Here is an 18,667-nt window from a genome sequence, read left to right on the forward strand (position 1 = left end):
TATCCGTGGTGAAAATCTACCATCGCCTGGAGCCTTCAGCCATCCCCCAGAACTTAAGCTCTACTCCCAGCACCAACAGGTTTCACTCCATCCTAGGGGAAGGTTTGCTTTATTTTGCCTTTTTTTTCTTTAGATAAAAGAGTTCGTGTGTAACCCAGGCTGGCCTCACACTTGCTGTGTAGCTGAGGCTGACTTGACTCCTGGTCCTCCTGAGCACTGGGATCACAGGCATGAACCACCATGCTCAGCTCTGATAGAATTTTCTATTTTGTTTCCCACTTCAGGGCCCACCCGGACCAACAGGGATAAGGGGTCCAGCGGGTCATCCAGGCCCCCCGGTGAGTGCTCCCACCAAGTGACTATACCCTGGATCCTTGAAGGAAGACAGTGTGCCACTCTTCTGAATAAAATCCCAGCATCCTTGCCCAGCCCTGGTGTCCCCCAGTGCCAACACCCATGATGAACTCAATTCTGACCTTGAATCCCATTTCAGCCCATCCTCTCTGCTTTCTGCTTTGATCTTCATCCAAATCAAATACCCAAAGCATGCAAATCCTCGCTTCACCCTGGTCTCCCCACTCCAATGCTGGCCTCAGACGGGAACTTGAACTTTGAATTAGACTCCAGCCTTGCCTTAGTTAATTTTCTGCCACTGTTACAAAAATCGCTGAGGCTAAGTGATTTATCTGGGTGACTTATGGAGGCTAGGAAATCCCTAACAGTGGTGGTGGCATCTGGCCAAGGTCTTCTTGCTTTATTGCAACATAGTGTGTTATTAGCAAGTATGTGAACTTGGGTCTTTTCTTGATCTTCTTGTAAAGCCACTAATACACCATTGTGGGGCCCCACCCTCATGACCGCATCTGGTGCTAAGGACTTTCATAAGGCCCTGCTTCCAAATACTCTCAACGTATGTCTTAGTTAGGGGTCTGTTGCTGTGAAGAGACACCATGACTACAGCAACTCTTTTTTTTTTTTTTAAGATTTATTTACATGTTTGTTTGTTTATTTATTATGTATACAGCATGTATGACTACACGCCAGAAGAGGGCACCAGATCCCATTACAGATGGTTGTGAGCTGTCATGTGGTGCTGGGAATTGAACTCAGGACCTCTGGAAGAGCAGTCAGTGCTCTTAACCTCTGAGCCATCTCTCCAGCCCTACAGCAACTCTTATAAAGGAAAACATTTAATTGGGGCTGCTACAGGTCGGAGGTTAAGTCCATTATCTTCATGTCGGGTAGCATAGTGGTGTGCAGGCAGACATGGTGTTGGAGAGGTAGCTGAGAGTTCTTCATCTGGATCTGCAGGCAGCAGGTAGAGAATGGAGATACACCGAGATGCAAAGCCCACCCCCTAGTGGCACTTCCTCCAGCAAGATCACACCTGCTCCAACAAGGCCTCACCTCCTTCTAGCGCCGGCCCTATGGGCCTATGGGGGGCATTTTAATTCAAACCAGCACAGCATATGAACTTGGGAGGAGGCTGGGGTGTGATTTGGTTGGCAGAGTGCTTGCCTGTCATGCACAAAGTCCCCAGTTTCATCCCTAGCACTCCATAGCAGAAGGATCATGAGTTCAAGGTCATTCTCAGCTACAAAGTGACTTTGATGTCAGCCTGGGCTCCATGAGAGCCTGTCTCAAAGCAACAAATGAATTCTGGGATTAAGGTTCTAACACACCACCTTTGGGCTTTGTTGAGTAGGCTGATCCAAATCGTTCCCTGAGGCCCTGATATATGGAGAAAGAACATAGTTCTTCCTTTAACCCAGGAACATGGTTGTCAGAGCCAGCAATGGACTGGGTCCAGGGCCTTGGGGGAGCTGCAGCTTCAGATCCTGAGAACCCAACTGTTTCCACCCTAAGGGCTGTGGTCATCAGGCCCAAGGCTGCTGCTACGTGCTGGTCAAAGACACCCCCGAGGAACCCTGTGCCCCTCGTCAACGCTCACTGATTAGCTTCTTCTGACTTCGTTCCGTTGTGTTACAGCTTTCTGCTGACCTTGTCCCATTTTCCCTTTCAGAAAAAAATGTATATAAGATGCTGTACTTCTTTTGTGGGGAGGGGGATTTTTTGAGACAGGCTTTCTTTTTGTAACAGCCCTGGCTGTCCTGGATCTCACTCTGTAGACCAGGCTGGCCTCAAACCCACAGAGATCCGCCTGCCTCTGCCTCCTAAGTGCTGGGATTAAAGGCGTGCGCCACCACCGCCATCTTGATGCTGCATTTCCTAAGGAGTTTGCTTAGCATAAGACCGCTTGTGCAAGACCTCCCACCCCCACTCTGTCTTCTTTATCTTCTCGTCTCCTGGCCACCTCCCCGTTAGGAACCCTGTCACTGATGAAAAATGACCTGCTGGTCCAGGTCAGAGGGTCACCAAGCCATATTAGGTCATAACTTCCAGCCTATCCCTAAAATCCATCTCAACCCCCTACAAACTCTGCTCATGACCTTGCTTGAACCACAGTCCTGACTCAGCATGTGTCATTAACTTAGGATGTCACCTGGTACCTTCATTCCTCTGACTTTGATCCTCAGCCTGAACTCCACATCAGACTAAAGCCTGACGCTCACCACACTTGATTCCATCCACTAGCCTCCGTCCTGACCTTTGACCCTGTCTGCAGCCTTTGATCTGGACACCAACGTGTGTGTCCCCATCTTCTTCACAGGGTGCTGACGGGGCTCAGGGTCGCCGGGGACCCCCTGGCCTCTTCGGGCAGAAGGGAGACGATGGAGTCCGAGGCTTTGTAGGTGTAATTGGTCCTCCAGGTCTGCAGGTCGGTGCTTGAGTTTGGGGGTACCACCTCTCCATCCCCTCACCCCAGGCTCCAATCTTTGTGTGTGTTGTGCTTGTGTGTGTGTTTGTCTGTTGCTATCCCTGAGTCTTAGTGGTTTATAAAAATGAAAAGCTCAGAGCGCTGAATGTAATGGTAGACACCTTTAATCCCAGCACTCAGGAGGCAGAGGCAGGTGGATTTCTGTGAGTTTGAGGCCAGCCTGGTCTATGTAGAGTTCCAGGCCAGTGGGCTACATGGTGAGTCTACCTTAAAACAAACAAACAAATTAAAATATGAAGGTTGGCGTGTGTGCGAGTGGAGGGTGAGTTGAGACTGAGTGTTTTCCTCTATTGTTCTCCATCTAATATTTTCTTTTTAGTAGTGTGTGTGTGTGTGTGTGTGTGTGTGTGTGTGTGTGTGTGCTCACATGCTCATACGTGCTATGGCACGCGTGTGGCAGTCAGAGGACAACTTGTAGGAGCTGGTTCTGCTTCCACAGTGTGGGTCCCAGAGATCAAACTCAGGGCATCAGGCTTGGTGGAAAGCACCATTACCCACTGAGCCATTTCGACGACTCTCCACACCTTATTTTTGAGACGATGTCTCATTGAATCTGGAGCTCCTTGATTTGGCCACCGGCCACCAGCAAGCTCCAGGGGTCCTCCTGTCTCTGCCTGGGGCTACAGGCACGCTCTGCTGTGTCTGGCCTTTTGAGAACGGGCTCTAGGGATCCAGACTCAGGTCCTCACTCTTGTTCAGGAGGTACTTGACCAAATGGGTCACCTCACCAGCTGTCTGTACTACTGTTTTTCTCTTTGTTTCACAGGGGCTGCCGGGCCCTCCTGGGGAGAAGGGCGAGGTTGGAGATGTGGGATCCATGGTATGGACTTGCCAGGGGATATGGAAGATGGGGGGATGGGAGTGACCACTGATCTGTCTGAAAGCTCACAGGGTACGCGGTCATCTTAAGGATCACACACATAGACTATCTGTGGCCACTGTAGCCTTTCTGGTGGAATCATGGGGGTTCATTGCACACTATTTGGTTCTTTGACAGGGTCCTCATGGAGCTCCAGGCCCTCGGGGTCCTCCTGGGTCCAGTGGATCAGAGGTGAGAATTCTGATATGGGCAGAATGCCTCTGTGGGTCTGCCATACTTGTAGGGACTCACACTCCCCTTGTCTCTCCAGGGTCCTCCAGGGCTGCCTGGAGGAGTAGGTCAGCCTGGTGCTGTGGGTGAGAAGGTAAGAGGAGAGCTTGAGCCTGCCCAGGATGGAGGACAAGGCCTGTCCTATGGGGACCCTCCTCCCTACTTTCCTTGCTTCCTGTTTTCTTTGCCTTTCACAGGGTGAGCCAGGGAATACTGGAGACGCTGGACCCCCAGGAATTCCCGGCATCCCTGTGAGTCCCTACAGAACATTGCTCTTGTATTCACCATAGGGAACTGCTGACCTGGAGCATGTCAGGCTACCATGACCTCCAGGCAGTACCTAGAGCATCCCTGAGCCCAGATATCCCTGGTTATCTTGATGAAAGACGCTCCCCTGGGAAGAGCTCAGGGAATCTATGTACAGTCCCACAAGGGCGCAGGGCTGAGGAGACAGCTAAGGCTTTAAATCCAAGCGACAAGCCTCGAATTGGGGGACACAGGGGGACTGTTATCTAATGTACCCAAGGGCAGCACACGGACCAGGGCAGACCTGTGGGCAACCACATCATCCCCGACTCAGCTCCAGTTCTCTGGCATCGGATCCCCTGGAGCTGAGTTACAGGAGGTTGTGAGCTGCCTGATGTGGGTGCCAGCAGCTGATTTTGGGTCCTCTGCATGAGTAGTATGTATTCTTAACCACTGGGACACCTTCCAGCCCTGCTAATCTTTAAAAATACCTATATTATATTTATTACTGTGTGTGAGAGTGTTGTGCATGTGTGGAGGTCAGTTCTCTTCCACCATGGGTTCCGGGGATTGAACACAGGTTGCCAGGCTTCCAAGGCAAGTGTCCTTATCCAAGGTGCGCTCATCATTGTTCCCTAAGAGACCATGCCACTCTGACCTTTGACTTCTGACCTTTGTTTCTACAAAGGGGCCCAAAGGCGAAATAGGTGAAAAGGGGGATTCGGGTCCATCAGGGGCTGCTGGACCTCCAGGCAAGAAGGGACCCCCTGGAGAGGACGGGTCTAAAGGGAATATGGTAAGTCCTGGGAGGAGAAAAAGCAGAGAATGTGGGGTTCTTGTTATATTAAAGCCTGATCCCTAAGATAGGCCGGCACCTCTTATTCCTATTGGTTTTTAAATCTTCTTTTCTTTTTTTGGTTTTTCAAGACAGGGTTTCTCTGTGTAGTTTTGGTGCCTGTCCCGGATCTCCCTCTGTAGACTAGGCTGGCCTTGAACTCACAGAGATCTGCCTGGCTCTGTCCCCCGAGTGCTGGGATTAAAAGTGTGCACCACCACCGCCCGGCTAATTTTTCTTTTTCAAAAAAATTGTTATGTGTACGGGTATTTTGCCTACATGTGTGTCTGTGCACCACATGTGCACAGGTTAGAAGAGGGTGTCAGATGCTCTGGAATTAGGGTCATACAGATAGGTGTGAGCCAACCTGTGGGTGCTGGGAATGGAACCCTGGTCCTCCGGAAGAGCAGCCAGTGCTCTCAACCACTGAGCCACCTCTCCAGCTCCTCTTCTTCCTATTTTCTAATTCTCTGAGCTACCCAGATAAAGACTAAATGAATACATGAAACAATGGATGAATGGATGGATGGATGGATGGATGGATGGATGAGTGAGTAAATGAAATATGGAAATATAATGGAGAAGTAGAGCCCTCCTGCTGGCCCCACGTCTAGCCTCTTATACATGGAGAAAAAACTTTACTGCCTGAACTATAAAACCCAGCCCTTCATTTTGTGTTTTGTTTGTGACATGTCCCCTGCAGCTGGTCTGGGGACATTACCTGGGGTATGAAGGAATGACTCCTCACTCATTCTGAGGTGTGATCAGTAAGCATTTTTATTCTAGGGCCCCACAGGACTCCCTGGAGATCTAGGACCCCCAGGAGATCCTGGAGTTCCGGTGGGTGTCAGCTGCCCCTGAAGCCCGATATGTTCCCTAAATGTGTCTCCGTCTACCCCATCCCCCTAAACCTGGACAAGCTGAGAGGCACGAGTGACCTCTTGCCTCTCCAGCCCCACCTCTACCATACCTATCCCAAGATCTTCCACTGTGTCCCCTCCTAGGGCGTGGATGGCATCCCTGGGGAGAAGGGAGATGCTGGTGATGTCGGAGGACCGGTGAGTGGGGAGTATGGGGGTGTAGTGTTGGGGATGGCGTAGCTCTGGTGATGGGAGTGGGGTGCCTAGGGTCTCTGCAGGAGCCCCGTGACTGTGAGTGGCTGGAGGGGGAGGTGGGTGGTGCTGTGGGACTGCCTTCAGCTGTGGGTTGATGCTGTGGCTTCTCTTACTAAACAGGGACCACCTGGAGCTTCAGGCGAACCTGGTGCCCGGGGGCTCCCTGGCAAGAGGGTGAGCGATGATCTGCTGCCCGAGGGTCCCACGCCAACCATGTTAGGCAGCGCGAGAGCCCCACCGCCACAATGCCCCACTCTTCTTAAAATTTCTGAAATTATATTAATTAATTAATTACTATTTATTTAGTGTGCATGTGTGTGTGTGTGTGTGTGAATGTGCCACAAAGTTATCTGTGGAGGTCAGAGGACAGTTTATGAGAGTCCATTCTCTCCTACCATGTGGGTCTCAGGCAACGTTCTTTATCTGCCCGGCCACCTTGCCAGCCCACACACCCACTCTTGACATAAACCTGAATGTTCCACACTGACCCTCACATTTTCTCTCCCCAGGGTCCCCCTGGCCGCATGGGTCCAGAAGGCAGAGAGGGAGAGAAGGGAGCCAAGGTGGGTACCCCCTTGGGATGGGTCCTTGTGCCACCAGAGGCACGAGGTCATTCATCAGAAGCAGGCCTACCCCTCCCTGACTCTGCCTTCCCCATCCTTGTCCATTTCAGGGAGATGCTGGTCCTGACGGGCCCCCAGGCAGGACAGGCCCCACTGGGGCCCGAGGGCCCCCTGGACGGCTTGGGCCTGATGGTCTTCCAGGGATCCCTGGTCCTGTGGTAAGTGGTGTAAAAACGGGGAGGAGACAGTATGGACAGGGCTTGTGGCTGGGGCTTCATCACAGCCGAGGACCAACCCTGGGGGGCGATGGAATGTTCACACTGGACATCTCTGTTCTGTCTCCTCCTCAGGGTGGACCAGGCCTCCTGGGACCCCCTGGGCTGATAGGCCCTCCAGGGCCCCTGGTAAGAGACTTCCCTATCCCTGTGATCACAGCTCTGAAAGCCACACTAGGCATCCAGGGACTTTGAGTGAGCAGTGGTGCTGATGGTGCAGGCTAGCCCCTCACCGCCATCCATCTGCCCATCCTGACCACCCTTCTAACTGACCTTACACACCAAGCCTTCACACCCATGGCCTGTACTCACTACTGACCCCATCTTGTGCTCTACCCTGACCCCATCTTGTTCTCTACACTGACCACTCCTGCTGATCCTGACTCCTGGCATCCTCAGCCATTCTCCCTCCCACCCCCATTTTTCTCACTACCCCTCCTGTCTCCTGACTGTCCCATCATCCCATCCCTGGTCATTTGCATTTGAAAGCTGGGTCGTTCCCTGGTGCACCTTTCCATCCCAAGTTTTCAAGGAATCATAAGCTGAACCTCATCTTTTCCCAGGGCCCCCCTGGCCTCCCAGGGCTGAAGGGAGATGCTGGCCCCAAGGGGGAGAAGGTAAGCATGTCTCCTGTTATTCCCCACACCGCCCTCACCTTTACCTCTGCCCTGGCCAGAGGGCTGGGAGAATTGGGTGTTGACTGCTCCCCAAATCATCCTTCCAAGGCTCCAGGAGAAAAAAGTTCCCAACATATCTGCTTGGTGTACCTTTCTCTTTCAGGGCCACATTGGGCTAATAGGCCTCATTGGTCGCCCAGGGGAGGCCGGTGAGAAAGGCGATCAGGGGTTGCCAGGAGTGCAGGGTCCTCCAGGCCCCCAGGGAGACACCGTGAGTGTGTGCCCTGTCCTGGGCAGGGAAAAAAATTATTCAAAGGGGGTGGTTTGAAGGGTGGGGGATGTGGAGTGGGAGGGGCTGTGTGTGGGGAAATGGGGGCCTATAACTGTCATGTAGGAAGCTATGTCTGGGTTCTTGAGGGCCTTTTAGAAGAGTTGGGAGTCTGTGTATGACTTCAGGCATTCTTTTGAGTGGACAGAAAGGTGTCTGGGAGGTGTCTGGGTAATAGGACTGAACCCCATTAAGGCTGACCCCAATGTCCCCTTTCCAGGGTCTTCCTGGTCCGGTTGGCTCGTTAGGTCCCCCTGGTCCCCCAGGTGTGGTGGTGAGTGTGGGGATTGGTGGGATGGAGAGGTCACCGTGATGGACGGAGTTGGGACCTCAGCATTCCCTATCTCTTCCCACAGGGCCCTCTGGGACAGAAGGGCTCCAAGGGGTCCCCGGTGAGTACGCTGCCCCGCTGGGTCTCCATGTCCCAGCTCCCCACCCCTCTCCCAGCTCACCCTCCCAGCCATTGCCCATTGGTTCACTCCCCCTGTGCTCAGCCCCTAGGGCTGCACTCCTGGAGTGCATTGTAGGCGGGGTTTCTGAACTGCTCTAAAAGGAAACAGTTCTGCCGATTAAGTTGTGACTTGCAGGAGACGCTGTGTGTTGATTTCAGAGGAGAAGGGAAGGAAATACACAGCTTAGGTTTAGTGCAGGACACTGGGAACCTCTCCTGGGCCCTGTGTGTGTGCATATATGTGAATGTATGGACACATGTATATATGTGTGTGTCCTGCCCTGGGTGGGGAGAAAAATGTTCAAGGGGGCTGTTTTAAAGGGGGAATGCGGGTCAGGAATGAGGGAGACTGTGTTGGGGAAAGTGGGGGGGCTATAATGGGGAGTTTAATGTGGGAGTCTGTCTGGGGGCTTGGGAGGCTTCTAGAGGAGTGTATATACATGTCTACATGTATACATGGGTGTATGCATGCACAGTTGTATATGCATGCACATGCATGTGTATGTGAGTGCATGTGTGTGGGTGTGTATTCATCCGTGTGTGTGCAAGTGAACCCATGTGTTCAGATGTATGTGTGTGCCTGTGTTTCTCTATGTATGTGTGCATGTATATATATGCGTGTGCATGTTGCACGTGCATGTGTTTGTGTTCGTAGAACCAGGTCTCCACTGACAGGAGTCATTCCAAAGTGATCTCTCCCACAGGGATCTCTTGGTCCTCGTGGAGACACTGGACCAGCGGGTCCCCCTGGCCCCCCGGTGAGTTCCCAGAATCTGGAGGAGAGCAGGAATCAGGCTTGGGGTGTTCCTAATGGGTCCCCCAGAACCCAGCCCAGTGTTCCAGTCTGTGGCTCAAAAATGCAGTTCCTTGAAAGCCTTGGGAGGAGTGCAGTACAGTGTGGGGGGGGGGTGCCCACCTGTTATTCCAGCACTGAGGAGGTGGAGGCAGGAGGATCAGGAGTTCAAGGTTATCCTCAGCTATAGTGAGTTTGAGGCCAGCCTGGGGTACATGAGACCCTGTCTCAAAACAAACAAGTAGGGCTGGAGAGATGGCTCAGAGGTTAAGAGCACTGGCTGCTCTTCCAGAGGTCCTGAGTTCAATTCCCAGCAACCACATGGTGGCTCACAGCCATCTGTAATGAGATCTGGTGCCCTCTCCTGGCCTGCAGGCATACACGGTGGCAGGATACTGGATGCATAATAAATAAATTAATAAATCTTAAAAAACAAATATCCCAAAGAGACCTTCAAAGACAGTCTGGGCTTGGGGGCTGTGGCAGTCCCAGGGGGGCCATTTGTGAGGCTGTGACCTGGGCTTTTCTCCCTCGGGTGTGGCTGCTCCATTCCACCTCTCCTTCCCTGCCTCTCCGTCCCTCTCCCCACCTCTGTCTCAACACTGTTTCACTCTGTCATTCTCTATCTCCCTCTTCTTGCCCCTCTCCTCCCTCTTCTGAATCTCTGCTGCCCATGTCTGTGCATCTATCTGATCCTCCTCCTCCATTCCCACTCCCCTGTGATCCAGGGTCCCCCTGCTGAGCTGCACAGCCTGCGAAGGCGCCGCTCAGTGTTGGATACTCCGGAAGGTGGGATGGAGGAGGTGATGGCCTCACTCAATTCGCTGAGCTTGGAGCTGGCGCAGCTGCAGCGACCTCCTGGCACAGCCGAACACCCAGGCCTCATATGCCACGAGCTTCACCGCAACCACCCACACCTGCCAGATGGTGAGGTCTAGGTCCCTCCCGGGAAGGGCAAGCGAGCATTTCAGCATTCATATCCCCTGATCCATCTGGGTCTGGCTCTGCGCTAGGAGACTACTGGATTGACCCCAACCAGGGCTGCTCACGGGATGCCTTCAAGGTTTTCTGCAACTTCACTGCGGGAGGTGAGACCTGTCTCTATCCAGACAAGAAGTTTGAGACGGTGAGTGAAGGAAGCCATCCTCTTTCTCACCCTCTCCATCTTTGGCTACTTTGTGGGACCTTATCCAGCCTTCAAATGACACACAACCCCCCCCCACACACACACACACCTGTGTCAAGGAATATCCTGTAGTAGAGGGCCTAAGTGCAAACCTCAAGGCAAGGGTGCTGCCCAGCAATAGAGCACTTGGCCAGCACTCATGGGGGGTCCTGTCCTCAGTGCTTGCCAAGCATACACAGGGGCAGGGGTGGGGTGGGGTGGCTGGGTTTCATCCCCGAAGCTTAAAGAACATGCATGGTCCCAGGCTCCATTCCCTAGCGGTAACAAATCTTCTGTCCCCTCTACTTGAGCATGGGTTCCATGGGCCCTGGGTTCCACCCAGTCACCACAGAGAATGCTGGAAATCGCTACATGTGGCATCCATGATCCACAACGTCCAGTATGAGGAGGCAGAGGGGACTTGGGTTGGTGGTGCCCAATGACCTTCCCGTCCTCCCTCAGGTGAAACTGGCCTCCTGGTCCAGAGAGAAGCCTGGAGACTGGTACAGCACCTTCCGCCGAGGGAAGAAGGTGGGTTGCCAAAGGCTGACTTGGAGGATGGCATGAGAAGTTATGGGAACTGGTGTGGGAATTCGGGGTGAGGGGTGAGATTAAACAGGATAGACAAATAAGGGCGTGCACTTACCTACAAAGCCCTGGGCTCCATTCCTAGCACCAGAAGTTCAGGAGTTCAAGGCCATCCTCAGCTATATCAGGAATTCAAGACCAGTTTGGGCTATTGAGACTGGGTAGCAGGGGTGCCAGTGAGTCTGGGAGGTTCGTTCCTCCCCGGAGCCTGGGCTGAGGTGCCTCTCACCCTCTCACCCTCACTGCAGTTCTCCTACGTGGATGCCGATGGCTCCCCAGTGAACGTGGTCCAGTTGACCTTCCTGAAGCTGCTGAGCGCTGCCGCCCATCAGAGGTTCACTTACTCCTGCCAGAACTCAGTGGCCTGGCTGGATGAAGCTGCGGGTGACCACAGGCGCTCCATCCGCTTCCGAGGGACCAACTGGGAAGAGCTGTCCTTCAGTCAGACGGCCGCGGCTACCGTCAAGGTCTCCCATGATGGCTGCCGGGTGAGGCATGGGGCCGGGGGCTGGCTAGGGTGGAGCGGGAAGCCTCCGCCCACCCTCTCTCTAACTCCCCCCCCCCCCCGTGCCCTCTCGTGGCCAGCTCCGGAAGGGACAGGCGAAGACCCTCTTCGAATTCAGCTCTTCCCGCGTGGGTTTTCTGCCTCTGTGGGACGTGGCTGCCATTGACTTCGGCCAGACGAACCAGAAGTTTGGGTTTGAACTTGGCCCGGTCTGCTTTCGCAGCTGAGCTTCTGCGGTGGGAAGGAAGTTGAAGGGAGCCCACGTGGGGCCACTCGGTGCTGAGGCTTAGCGGCCATTCTATTTATCACCAGGGACTCTGGATTCAGGGTTGTGTGACTCCGTCTATTCCGTCTCCCCTGTGGGGGGTGAGGGTGGAGAGCCCAGCTCCCTCCTGTTCATCCCAGGTGGCATAACCAACTGTATGCTGGCTCTGTCTCCCCTCCACCCAACCACCACTGCCTCCCCAGACTTCCACGCAGTGAGCTTATAACTCAGAGCTGATGAAAGCCCCCACACCCGCCTCCCGCCCCGCCCGCCATCAGTGCCCGTCATACCTCTTGGTGCTATCCTTCCCATAGTTAAGCACTGGATACCTCCTGATCCCTGCCTGGGACTCTTCCCTCTCATTCCTATTCATTCTGGAGTATGAGGCAAAGCAAGATCAAAGTGGGACACCCCCCCCCATGGGCCTCCCTTCTGCTCCCTTGACCCAGCTCTGTGCACTCTCCTCTCCCCACGCTGCCCCACTCCTAGGTCCCCAAGCATTCTGGGGACCGAGATGTTGGGCACCAATCAGGATCCTATATGGTGCTGGCCTGTTCATAACTGGGAACTGTATGAAAAGAGGAATGAATGGTCTGTGGTCTATTTAATCTGCTTCCTTCTGAAGGAAGTCTGGGATATGATGAGAGATTCCAGAAGGATCTCTACCCTTTCTCATCCACTATGTACCCCTCCTCCCCAGGTCACAGGGCAAAATCGGCATCTCAAGAATAAACCAAGAAACTGTGCTCTTTTTTTTCCCTTTTTCCTCTTTAAAAAAATCTTCATTTGTAGGGGGTGGTGGCAGCATGCCACAGCATGTGTGTAGGGGTTACAACATGTGTGTGGAGGTCACAGCACTTGTGAGGAGGTCAGAGAGTACCTGTGAGGAGGTCATAGCATGTGTGTGGAGGCCAGAACATGTGTATGGAGGTCATAGCATATGTGTGGAGGCCAGAACATGTGTGTGGAGGTCAGAGCATGTGTGTGGAGGTCAGAGCATGTGTGTGGAGGTCAGAGCATGTGTGTGGAGGTCAGAGTATGTGTGTGGAGGTCATAGCATGTGTGTGGAGGTCATAGCATGTGTGTGGAGGTCAGAGCATGTGTGTGGAGGTCAGAGCATGTGTGTGGAGGTCAGAGCATATGTGTGGAGGTCAAAGCATGTGTGTGGAGGCCAGAGGACAACTTGTAGGAATTTGTTCTCTCCTTTCCACCAAATAGGTTCCAGGGATTGAACTTGGGTCCTCAGACTTGGCAGTAACACAACATACCTGCTAAGCCATCTCTGGCTTTTCCTTCCTTCTTTCTTTCTTTCTTTCTTTCTTTCTTTCTTTCTTTCTTTCTTTCTTTCTTTCTTTCTTTCTTTCTTCTTTTCTTCCTTCCTTCCTTCCTTCCTTCCTCTCCCTCCCTTCCCTCCCTCCCTTCCTTCCCTCCTTCCCTCCTTCCTTCTTTCCTTTCTTTTTTTAGTTTTTAAGACAGAGTCTCTTATTGGCTTGAAATTTGCCAAGTAGGTTAGCCTGGCTGGCCCGTGTCTGCTTCTCAGTGCTAGTATTACAAACACACACCACTACACTTGGCTGTTTTTTAAACCTTGGTTCTGGGTGTGAACTCAGGCCTTCATACTTGTGAAACAAGCACTTTACCAAGCCGTCTGTCCAGTCCTTGGCCACCTGTCCTAATTATTTAGGAATGGCTTCTGAATATCATGTATCACAGAGGCCAAGGGCCTGTCAATCAAGGGCCTGGGTTGGCCAGTTCTGTGATGAAGCATCTGAGGCCACAAAAGGAGGAGAGGTGGGGTTAAGCCTGTGCTGTGGGAGCATCTTGGCCTGTGATTGGTCCCAGCACTTTGGACCTGCGGTGAGGCAGAGAGACATGGGGGGAGCACATAGTGGGGAGCATGGGGGAGCACATGGTGGGGAGCAGAGCTGTTCACCTCACAACAATCAGGAATCAGAGAGAGCAAGAGAGAAATGAAGATGACATGTTTCTGAGGTCCTCTCAAGGTTCCCCAAATGACCCAGTTCCTTCACCAGGCCCCACCTGAACTTTTTCTGATACCACTGTCAACTGGAGATGAAATCGTCAACATAAGAGGCTTTGGGGGACTTTCTTTTTTCTTTTTTCGAGACAGGGTTTCTCTGTGTATAGCCCTGGCTGTCCTGGAACTCGCTCTGTAGACCAGGCTGGCCTCAGACTCACAGAGATCCGCCTGCCTCTGCCTCCTGAGTGCTGGGACTAAAGGCGTGCACCACCATGCCCGGCTTGCTTTGGGGATATTTAAGATTCAGTTCATGGGGCTTGGCAAGATGGCTCAGCAGCTAAAGTGCTTGTCACCAGTACTGGTGGCCTGAGTTCAGTTCCCAGCACTCACATGGTGGGGGAGAACCAGTTCCTGAAGGCTGACCTCTGACCTCCATAGGCTCGTGTGCTCTTCCTCCCCGTAAACATATGTAAAAATAAAAACTTAAGATTTAAACCAGACCAGGGATGGCGGTGCGTTCATTTAATCCCTGTCCTTGGGAGGCAGAGGCAGGAGGTTCTCTGTGAGTTTGAGATCTTCCTGGTGGACAGATGAGTTCCAGGAGAGCTACATGGAGAGACTCTATCAAAGAACCAAAAGCAAGATGAAAAAAGATTCAAACATCTAGGAACCAACTGTAGAAGTTGAAAATATCCTCTCTCTCTCTCTCTCTCTCTCTCTCTCTGTCTCTCTCTCTGTCTCTCTCTCTCTTCTCTCTCTCTCTCTCTCTCTCTCTCTCTCTCTTCAAAGACAATCATGTAGTCCAGAGTGCCTTGAAATCATTATACAGCCAAGGATGACCTTGAACCCCTGATCTCCCTGTCTCCACCTCCCTAGTCCTGGGAGCACAGGCATTCACTCCACAGCTGGGTAATGCCCTGCTGAGGATGGAGCCCAGGGCCTCACATGCTAGGCTAGCACTCCACAGCAGTCCCAGTCCCCAAGGTGACAGTCTCTGGCTTGCCTGGAGGATGGATCCAGAGGTTCCCACGGGACATGGTGAAAGTTGGAGGTGATATGAGCAGTGTAAGGTTTGGGTGACAGTTCAGGGTGAGTCTGGAGGGGAAAGAATTGAATTAGGAGTTGAAGTTTACTGTGAGTTGGAGACTGGAAACCAAGCTGGGTGAATTCACCTGAAGCTGAGGGCAAGGCTGCAGCTCAGTGGTAGAGAGCTTGCCTGGCATGTGCAAGGTTCTGGGTTCCAAATCTACCACCTCAAAAAAAAAAAAAAGTGCTCCAGGCTCCAGGTGGTGGCAGCGCACACCTTTAATCCCAGCACTCAGGAGGAAGAGACAGGTGAATCTCTGAGTTCGAGGTCAACCTGGTCTACAGAGTGAGTTCCAGGACAGACAGGGCTACACAGAGAAACCTTGTCTTGAAAAACAAAAACAAGCAGAAAGTGGAAACGGAAGTGATTGGAGTTGGAGACTGACTTCCTCCACATTGAATGAGCCTGTGGCTGTGGAGTGAGGAGAGTCGTTTGAGTTATAGGTGCAGTGATGATGGGGAAGGCTAGAGCTGGGGACCAGAGAGATGGACCAGTTGCCAAAGGCACTTAACATACTGCAAGCTTAGAACCTGAGCTTGATTCCTGGGGCCAGTGGGAAGGTGGAAGGAGGGTACCGACTCCAGAGAGCTGTCCTTTGTACTCCATGCATGCTCCATGGCACAGATGCGCGTGCGCAGGCAGGCAGGCACACACACACACACACACACACACACACACACACACACACACACGCACGTGTAATTCACGGTCAAGTATTGCAGGCAGCTGCACTGGTAATTTGCCCAAATCATGCAGCCTGGATCCCCACAGTTCTTGGTTTTTGTTTTTGTTTTTGTTTTTTTTTTTCTACACACAAAATCCACATCCTGGTTGACACACTTGAGTTAGCAAGAACAGTTAGCAAGAAGCAGAAGCCAGAAGGCAACGTCGGCACATTTAGGGACTTTCATGCTTCCTGGGACTGGGATCCAGGTCTCTAATGACTTGGGTCTTTGCTCCTATTTTGGTGGGTATACCTGCTGAGTTTTAAGGTCAGAATGATGCCTCTAACATGGCATCAGTTGTACTGAGGTCTGGGGGCCTGTTATAGAGAGACCAAGGCAGGAGGATTATGATTTTGACATAAGTCTGGGCCACATAACAAGTCCTGTCTCGGTGATAATGAGACTGGTCTCCTGGTGGGATGTGCCTCTGTGAGGGCTAAAGGAACTTCAGCTAGCGTGGGCAGCTTGGGACTCAATATAGAGTCTGCTGAGATGAAGGGGGTTTGGAGGGACTTGAGGGTCAGATGTTGGTCTGGGGTTTTTTAAAAACAGCTTTGTGGAGTTATGATTTATACAGCATGTGATTCACTTGTTTAAGATATACAATTATGTGGTTTTTAGTAAATTCCAACTTGCCCTACCATCACCATAATTTTAGGATATCCACATCGCCCCAGAAAAAAATACCGTACCCATAAGCAGCTGCATATTCTTCTCCATCCCTAGACAGCCTCACTATTCTGTTTCCAAAAATCCACCTCTGCTGGACATTCTCCATACATGGAATTAAAGGGCTGGGGTGAGCGTGGGTAAACGCTTGCTGCTGAGCTCAATGACTTGAGCTCAGAAAGATCTGGAACACACTTGGTGAAGGAGAGAAGCAATCCCTGCAAGCTGTCCTCTGCCATCCTCACTTATACGCACACATACCACAAATGAGTAAGTGCAATTAAAAATTTTGTTGGCAGCTGGGTGGTGGAGGCTCGTGCCTTTAATCCCACCCAGCACTTGAGAGGCAGAGGCAGGTGGATCTTTGAGTTCAAAGCTGGCCTAGTCAATATAGTGAGTTCCAGGCTAGCAGGGATACACAGCGAGACTCTGTCTCAAAAAAACAATAAGTGTGTGTGTGTGTGTGTGTATGGGGTGGGTGTTTAGCCTGCTTGTGTGTCTGCATACTGTGTTTATGCAGTGCCCACAACAGGCCAGAAGAGGGCAACTGATCCCCTGGGACTGTAAGCCACCATGCGGCTGTTGGGAATCGAACTCAGGTCCTTTGGAAGATAAGTCAGTGCTCTTAACTACTGAGTCATCTCTCCAATCCTAAAAAAGAATAATTTTTTAAGGGTTAGACACAGACTCACGGGCAGAGTCTCCGCCTTGAATCCCCCACCCCACAACGAGGGGTTGGGGGAGCGGCTCTGTGGTAGAGCACTCACTTGGCATATGTAAGACCCTGGGATCCATCCCCAGCACCACAAATGCATATATGCAGATGAATAAAACATGTCTTATAATACCTGATACAGGGTAAATGTTGTGTGAATAGTCATCGCTTAGGGAACAGTGATAAGAAAATTTTCTGGAGCAGGAACTCAGCTGGCAAAGGACTTGCCTAGCGTGCAGGAAGACCTGGTTCCTTTCGCGGCGTGGGATGAAGCAGATGTCCTGGCACTTGCTTGTTATCCCAGCACCTGGGTGGTGGAGGCAGGAAGATCAGGACTCCAACATAACCCTCAGCTTGGGGTTAGCCTTGGCTCCATGAGAGCCCGTCTCAATAACACAATAAACAGTTCAAGCCCTAGTGTAGTCAGTACAGTGCTTGGATGACAAGCACGAGGAACTCCACTGGATTTCCAGAAGCCAGGTGAAAAGCAGCCAGACATGGTGGCTTGTGCTTGTAACCTCTGAGCTGAGCAAGCAGAGATGGATGGATCCTTGGGACCTGATGGGCAGCCTCGCCTGCTTGGCCATCTCCTGGCCAGTGAGAGACCCTGTCACAGAAAGCAAGATGGGCAACTGAGACATGACGGTGGAAGTTGTCCTCTGGCCTTCACACTAAGGTGCACATGAATTCACGTGCTCCACACACACTTAACCTGTCAGCACACAAACAAGAAGCAAAACTAGATGCCTCGGCTGGGCTCAACACATGCTCTTTGGATTTTTTCCTCTTTCTTTCTCTCTTTCTTTCTCTCTTTCTCTTTCTCTTTCTCTTCTCTTTTTCTCTCTCTCTCTCTCTCTCTCTCTCTCTCTCTCTCTCTCTCTCTCTCTTTCTTTTAAGACATGGGCTCTCTGTGTAGCCCAAGCTGTCCTAGAACTCATTCTGTAGCCCAGGCTGGTCTAGAACTCACAGAGACCCGCCTGCCTCCGCCTCCGAGGGCTGGGATTAAAGTCGTGCACCACCACACCCAGCATATTCTATTCTATTTAAGACAGAATCTCACGTGGCCCAGGCTGGCCTCATACTTGCTGAGTGAGGATGATGATCTTGAACTCCTGATTCTCCTGCCTCTGCCTCTCAAGTGCTGGTGTTACAGCTATGTGCTGCCATGATTTCATGATCTTCCTTGGTTTTGCCGTTGTACCCCCATCTCCCCAGGGCTTTATGCAGTGCTGGGGATGGCCTCCCCAGGTCTGTGCATGCTAGGCAAGCTCTCTACCCAGTGAGCTACAGTCCTAGCCTGTACTCTCTCTTTATCATAGTCCACAGAAGGTTAAGGAAGGAAAGCGAGTCAAGGATGGAAGTTGCTGTGCCCCGTGTACACACTCCCTTTCTAGAGAGAGTCCTATATAGCCAAGGCTGGTCTCAGCCTCACTATGTAGCTAAGGGTGTCTTTGAACTCTTGATCTGCCTGCTTCTACTTCCCAGGGACTGGGTTATAGTCGGAAGCCACCGCGCCTGGTTTTATACAGTGCTGGAGACAGACCCGAGTCTTGTGCATGCTAGGCAAGCTCTACCCCTGAGCCAGGTCTCCACTCCCATGGTCCAGGGTCTGGGCACAGGTCTTCTTCCTTGGTTCTGCAGTTCCACTCCCCATACCCCCAGGCTTGCCTTTTGGATAGAAGGGGTGATTAGTAGATACTTTAATGAGGATGCTTTAACCAGCCAGGAGCTTGCTAATGAATGAGCATCTCGACCCTGTAAATTTCAGGTTAATTGACAGAGGTGTAAGAAGGGAATTCCAGTCTGAGCTCAGCT

At 52.0% G+C, this 18,667-nt stretch overlaps 1 protein-coding gene across 1 annotated transcript in view; it reads left to right on the forward strand.

The window, feature by feature from the left end:
- The window catches only part of Col5a3 (collagen type V alpha 3 chain), a 50,458-nt gene extending 38,032 nt beyond the window's left edge, over nucleotides 1-12,426 (forward strand). Inside the window, 23 exon segments of the mRNA XM_028872422.2 lie at nucleotides 285-338; nucleotides 2,672-2,779; nucleotides 3,606-3,659; nucleotides 3,837-3,890; nucleotides 3,970-4,023; nucleotides 4,127-4,180; nucleotides 4,864-4,971; nucleotides 5,797-5,850; nucleotides 6,015-6,068; nucleotides 6,246-6,299; nucleotides 6,635-6,688; nucleotides 6,799-6,906; nucleotides 7,039-7,092; nucleotides 7,527-7,580; nucleotides 7,744-7,851; nucleotides 8,129-8,182; nucleotides 8,265-8,300; nucleotides 9,064-9,117; nucleotides 9,881-10,079; nucleotides 10,166-10,278; nucleotides 10,780-10,848; nucleotides 11,154-11,393; nucleotides 11,491-12,426. Coding sequence (XP_028728255.1) covers nucleotides 285-338; nucleotides 2,672-2,779; nucleotides 3,606-3,659; nucleotides 3,837-3,890; nucleotides 3,970-4,023; nucleotides 4,127-4,180; nucleotides 4,864-4,971; nucleotides 5,797-5,850; nucleotides 6,015-6,068; nucleotides 6,246-6,299; nucleotides 6,635-6,688; nucleotides 6,799-6,906; nucleotides 7,039-7,092; nucleotides 7,527-7,580; nucleotides 7,744-7,851; nucleotides 8,129-8,182; nucleotides 8,265-8,300; nucleotides 9,064-9,117; nucleotides 9,881-10,079; nucleotides 10,166-10,278; nucleotides 10,780-10,848; nucleotides 11,154-11,393; nucleotides 11,491-11,637 — 1,938 coding nt within the window. The 3' untranslated portion in view covers nucleotides 11,638-12,426.
- The last annotated feature ends 6,241 nt before the right edge of the window (nucleotides 12,427-18,667 follow it).

Source organism: Peromyscus leucopus, chromosome 7 (genome assembly GCF_004664715.2).
Source record: "Peromyscus leucopus breed LL Stock chromosome 7, UCI_PerLeu_2.1, whole genome shotgun sequence".
NCBI lineage: Eukaryota > Metazoa > Chordata > Mammalia > Rodentia > Cricetidae > Peromyscus > Peromyscus leucopus.